Genomic DNA, 6346 nt, shown 5'->3' on the forward strand with positions numbered 1-6346 from the left:
TTTTTGCTATTTCCTTCAAAGCAGCTTGAACTTCTTCCTTCATCACCATAGGCTCTTGCTCATATGTTATTTCTTTAAATTCCTCTGTATCTGTGAAAACCCTATGCACAACAGACTTTAAAATACATTAAAAATAAGCCTATTATTGAAACAATAAGAAAAAGAAAGTAAGAATTTTAGTGATCATGAAAGGTTGATGATACAAATACTGTTGTTTCTTATACTTGTGGTTTTTTTGGGGGAATTCTGGTGGTGACTAAGCTTTGTCTAGTTAAAACTATCTGTTAAAATACCAATAGATTAGTTTTTATTAAGTCATTTTGCCAAGCTACATAAATAATATTCATAGTTTAAATAAAAAACTGTTAGTGCCACTTCCACAAAGGACATGTAACAGTTTCTAAAAATACAACATACTGAAGAGATATTTTAGGATATGATTAACTCATTCATCACACATGTACTGAACATCTACTGAGGCAGACGTGGTCCCTGTTTTCAACGAGTTACAAGAACGATGATGCACTGTGAGCAGCCCTGGGAACAGGAGCATCCTCAGGAAGAAACTTATCCTGAGCTGTATGTACAAGCTCAACTTCTAAAGAAAGGCAGGAAATGATTGAATATAAGTGAAAACAAAATGGAAAAAGATACTTTCCTTCAAGGGGAGTGGGAGGGAAGGAAAAGACACTGAAAGTAATCAAAGATAACAGCAATTCTATACTACATTGTTGGAAATTGAATGTTGGATAAATCAGATTATCCAAGTGTTGCAATACTAGTCAGCAAAAAACCCTTTCAGTTGCATAGTGGATTGTACTCAGGGATGGGGGTGGGGGGGCGACTGTATACCAATGAAGGAATTTTTCTTTTACTTTTCAAAGAGAGGAACAAACTGGGGTGGCAGGGAGAAAAGTGCAACAGTGAATGAATGGAAATCCAAAATCTCTGTAAATGTTCATTAAAATTAATAAAATTAAAAAAAAACACCTTTGAGATTTTAAACATATATACCAAGAAAAGTGAAAGAAATGCATCAAAATGAAAACATGGAGATTTATATATGGGTAAAACCACAAAGTTCTAAGAATGAAAATTTAGGTCTCAGATTAATTTATGTCTATATGTAGGCACCAATATTTAATTTTATGACTTGGGCAATATTAGACTAGTAAAATAGCAGTACATTTTTAATAAAAGGAAATCATATTTATATGTATTTATATATTAATGATTAAGTATTATCTACAAATACTACCCCGTAAGAAACTGTTAGTTACTAATCCATACTTTAAAAATCTCTATCTCAAATTTTCTACATTATTTAAACTATTTTTATAATAATAAGAAAGCTGTATATTAAAAGGAGGTAAAGTCTTCAATGAAGGCATAAAATAGGTATTTAGTAACTCACAGCATTCATACATCAAAAGAGGAAAAAATAAATTAAAAATATAACTGTTTTATATATTTTTCTCTACATATTCTTGTCAGCGAATGGGAAAGTAAAACAATTATGGACTTACTGGTTTCCGAAGGAAGAAGATAGACAAAGCTCCAACTAAGGGCATATCTCCAATTAGTGGTTCCAAGATCACCCGCATTGTACCATGAATCTAAATTAACAGAGTCAGTCAAAACATTAATTAGAGAGCAAGTTCACAGAGCCATCTACCTGATGAGGAAGGACTGCATTATAATCTTATTTTTGTGGTTGCTAAGTGTCATTGAGTCAAGCACAACTCATAGCAACCCTATGAACAAAAGACCTGAACCCTGTTCTGTAACTATCATCATTTCTCTATGTTCATAGAGTTTCTAGAGGCATGTGGTTTAGGAAGTGGATGCCACTCCTGCTTCCAAACCTGAATCAATCTAGGAGCTCCACCAAACACTGTCCACGATAGGTAACCATTACGGCCGTTTGACGTACCAGTGGCATGGCATTCAGCATCACAGCAACCCCAAGTTACTTACAGCAAACTGACAGACCAGTGTTGCATTATAATCTTAGCAATTTTTAAATATTTGATCTTAGGTCTCTTTGAAATATAACCTACAAAAGAAAGTTTATTTCTAAGAAATTCAAAGCTAATATAAACTTCATCACTTTTATTTTTTACTATAGCTTACTAAACTTTAGAAGACTATGAAAAAAAAGCAAAAAGACTTACCTGTATACTTTTTACACCAGCTCTACAAAAGTATCGCTTGATCTCCAAATCAATCTCACAATTTCCTACATAACTAGAAAAAAAAATCTGTATTACTAAAAGTAAATGAACTTTACTGTTGTTTGAATTATTCTAATCCTGAAAGGCTATCTGAATGAAATAGGAAGTCACCAAAATCAGACTGCAAACTTAAAACTGTAAAACAACGCTCACATCATTATACTTTACTCCTCTAGGGATGCACTGTTACTGGAATCAATGCCGCTACAACCCAGGCAAAGGAGGTGGACACACACACACACACAGAGTTGTTTTCGTCAGCTGTTGTTGTTATGTGCTGTTGAGTTGCTTGAGACTCATAGTGACCCTGTGTACAATATCTCTGAAGTCTGCTCCATCCTGTGCCAACGTCACACTCTGAAACACGTACCCTCATTACCCAAGTCACTGAGTCAATCTATCTCATGAGGATCTTCCTCTCTTTTGCTGTCCCTACAAGTGCCCAAGTATTATATCCCTCTCCAAGGACTCGTTCCCCTTGCCACGTGCCCAAAATTTGTCAGCTGAAGCATCAGAATCCTTGCCTTCAAGGAACAGCTTGGTTTCACCCTTTCTAGGACAGATGAGTTTGTTTTGTGTATGTTGTGACTGCTAGGATCTATGAAAGTCAAATGGCATAATCCAAATAACATCAGTTAATTATTCAAATAATTATTTAATAAATATGTACAGAATAATCTCTAGGTGCTGGTGACAAAGCACAGAGAAATAGTAAAATGTTTCAATCTTCATGAGGCTTATGAACAGCACAGAGGAAGACCTTTTCAGGTACAGTTTAAGAATTCCTTTTATTCCATTTGTGACAATCTGTCATACACAGAGTAGCCATGAGTTGTGGTCAACTCAGAGGCACTTAATAACAAGAAGAATAACATGACAATAACATTTTTACCAGTGTCAAATATTTTAAGGAAGTAGAGTTGTCCTTATTAGGTCATTATTCTATGCTCCTTTCTAAGAGAAAAAGGATCATCTCTGTACATTTACTATATTATTCTGGAAATGCAAAGATATAGAACATTATAAAATAATCCTTAGGTCACAATTTTTAAACAGAAAAACAAATGAGCCAGACCCCCACCTCTGACCTGGTAAGAATCACGCAACTGCCAGGTAGTCAACAGCAGCTCAGCAGGAACTACATACAGTTAGGAGGCCTCACACAAAGTACAAGAAGAGATATCCTTCCTATTGTGTGTGCTGCTGGGTGCCTCTAACCTGTATCGACTCTATCAGATGGAGTTGAACTGCCTCTCTGCACTTCTAAATTTTATGAGAGCACATTGCTCTTTATGAGTTACTCTAGTCTCTCCTGAAGCTACCTATTGGGTGGGTTTGAAACTCCTAACTTTTCATTAGCTGCTGAGCTGGGCTCCTGCAGTAAACCACAGACAAATTAAAATTAGAAATGAGGCCAGGACAAAAGAAAGTAGTGTTTTTTCCCCCCAGGCACAGTTGTAGGTGTTGTCTGATAGCATCAAGTCAGAACTGACTCACAGCTGACTCTCCAGTGAGTTTTCAGAAGCAGTAAATCATGAGAAGAAAGTGCCCATCCTTCTCCCACAGAGCAGCTGGTGGATTCAAACGACATGCTTCTGGATTGGGAGCACAATTTCTCACCACTAAGCCACCAGAGTGCCCTGCCAAGTCTAGTACCAAATCTTAACCTCAATTTCTCTTAATTGCTTAGATTATTACTAGGAATGATTAGAAGCAGGAGTGGCATCTACTTCCTTAACAACATGCCTCTGGAAACTCTATGAACTTTGGTAAGCGTCAATAGTTGTAGAGGGGCTTTCAGGCCTTTTGTTCATAGGGTCACCACGACTAGTGCTGAACTCGAAGGAAAACAACAACAACATCAGGAATGAAGACCTAGAAGTTAGTAATTTGAGTCTCCAACAAGGATTTAGTTAAATTCTCCTAAACAGTAAAAAGCACATTCACTGTTTTGTATTATCAACCATAACACAAATATAATACAAATAAATACTTACCTAATTTGAAGGTCCAAAATAATTTGCCTTTTGTCTACATTTTCAGTATATACTTTAACACCATTGATTCTGAGAGGCTGAAACAAAAAACAGATTCTTTTTAGGAAGTGAGGGAATTAAGCCCAGTAATACAGCACAAAGAGTTAAAGAACGAGCCTTAACATCACATTAAGTGGACTCAATTCCTGCTTTCACAACATACTAACTTACACTGAGTTATGTAACCTGTTTCCTCATCTGTAAAATGCAGACAATACTAGTATCTAGTTCATGAGGCTATAGTGAAATGAAGTAACATAATGAATGCAAAGAACTTAACACACTTTCTTGCCCTTAGTAAGAATTAAATAAACATTGTTGTTGTTATGTTCTGTCCAGTCGTTTGCGACTGATAGCAACCCAACAGCCCTAAATCCTGCTCTGTCCTGTGTCCGACATACCCACCCCGATTACCCCAGTCACTGAATCAATCCATTAGATATATTTATGGTCCTAATACAAGCAGCACTGGTAGCATGGTACATTGGGATTTGTGCTGCTAACCCAAAGTCCTCACCAACCTCAAATACCCCAGCAGCTCTGTTAAGAGAAAGACAGGCATTATGTTCATGTGAACTGACAGCCTCAGAAACCACTGGAGTGTCAGCTATGAGTCCGTTCTGACCTGAAGGTAGTGAGTTTATATATGTATTTATTTTTGCGCCTTTTTTTTCTCTCTTTTGTACCTTCAGCTAGGGGAGCTCTTGTGACCTACTGCCAAGAAGCTGTGCTACAATCCTAAAGGCACATGGTTCAAGGCCAAAAGCTGTTCCACATAAGGAAGAGGGGCAAGCTCCTCCCATGCAATTAACTGTCTCTAAAAACCCATCTGGAGGGTCAAGTATGGGTCAGTTCTGACTCTCCGGTACACAACAACAACCCTTAATTACACTCTCTTTCAATGTAATTTTATTTTTTTCCTCTACAGAAACCTTCCTATACTATTTGAAATATAACCTTCTCTTTTGTGTTTTATAAATTTTAATTTCTTAAGATTTTCACAAACATGAAACATTTGAGCAAATGACTACAACATCTAATACATGCTACAAAACCAGAAGCAAAGGACTATGTATAAAATAAAAAAGCTGGTTATAATAAATGTTGTCCAAATGCCCAAGGTCTCAGGAAAATCATCATGTCAGAACTTCTTCCTATTTATCAATTTGAGATCTCTTCTAAAAAAACCCTTAAGATCGTATCTGGACAGTAACTAATCACCCACACTCACTAACTCATTGCCATCCAATCAAGACTCCTTCACAGCTGACCCTCCAGCTGGCCGTCAGCAGTAGTAAACGGCAGGCTGGTGGGTTTGAACTGCATGCCCCTCGGTAGGCAGCACAGCTGAGTCAATGAACTTTGCCTTTAGATGTCATAAAATCTTCTCCCTCAACTATCTATAGAAGTAACTCTTAGGTCTTTATTTGGCAGGGAGCTCTGAAGGGCTAATAGTTAAGGAGTTGTACTGTTTACCCAAAGGTGGCTCACCTTTATGGCAATCTGAATCAATCAGAAGATTCGGGGGGTGGGAAATATGGGCAATCTCTTCCCACGGGATTTACAGAATGAGAAAACCCACTGAAGCACCAATAATGAATCGACATCAAGGAGGTGTTCTCTTTCAGTTCTTTACTTGTCAGTCTATAGGTTTCCTATTACCCCACATTACTAAATATTAAACTATGAAACTAGTTAAGATTTTTCGACGTTGCCGCACAGAAAGCTAGCAGAAAGGAAACTGGGAAATGGGGGGGGGGCGGAAATACTGCCAATAATATATGTTAAACATATAATAAAGAACAGCATATCACTAAAAAACAGAAACTCATTGTGTTCATATGTACAAATGAGTCACATATAACTTGGTATCTTTATGTCAAATGCCTGCATTCTATAATATACTCATTTTTTACTTGGATGCTCTTAATTTAACAGAACCAGAAAGATCAATGCCTTGCCAAATAAATAGAGCATTATCTAATTGAAGGACAAATATCGGAAAGGCAGTAGTTTTTTTTTTTTTAGGGATCAAGCATACAATTGCATTTTTATTCACACTTTTATGTACATTTT

At 36.8% G+C, this 6346-nt stretch overlaps 1 protein-coding gene across 1 annotated transcript in view; it reads right to left on the reverse strand.

Annotated features, from left to right (window-relative positions):
- LOC102865910 (extended synaptotagmin-2-like) overlaps positions 1–6346 on the reverse strand; it is a 183440-nt gene that overhangs the window by 99117 nt on the left and 77977 nt on the right. Inside the window, exons 4-6 of the mRNA XM_006887662.1 lie at positions 4232–4308; positions 2175–2247; positions 1527–1616 (exon numbers count right to left, since the gene is read on the reverse strand). Of these exons, the coding sequence (XP_006887724.1) occupies positions 1527–1616; positions 2175–2247; positions 4232–4308 (240 nt within the window). The remainder of the gene's footprint in view (positions 1–1526; positions 1617–2174; positions 2248–4231; positions 4309–6346) is intronic.

The sequence above is a fragment of the Elephantulus edwardii genome, unplaced genomic scaffold (genome assembly GCF_000299155.1).
Source record: "Elephantulus edwardii isolate Elephantulus edwardi_28Jun2011 unplaced genomic scaffold, EleEdw1.0 scaffold00060, whole genome shotgun sequence".
In the NCBI taxonomy this organism is placed as follows: Eukaryota; Metazoa; Chordata; class Mammalia; order Macroscelidea; family Macroscelididae; genus Elephantulus; species Elephantulus edwardii.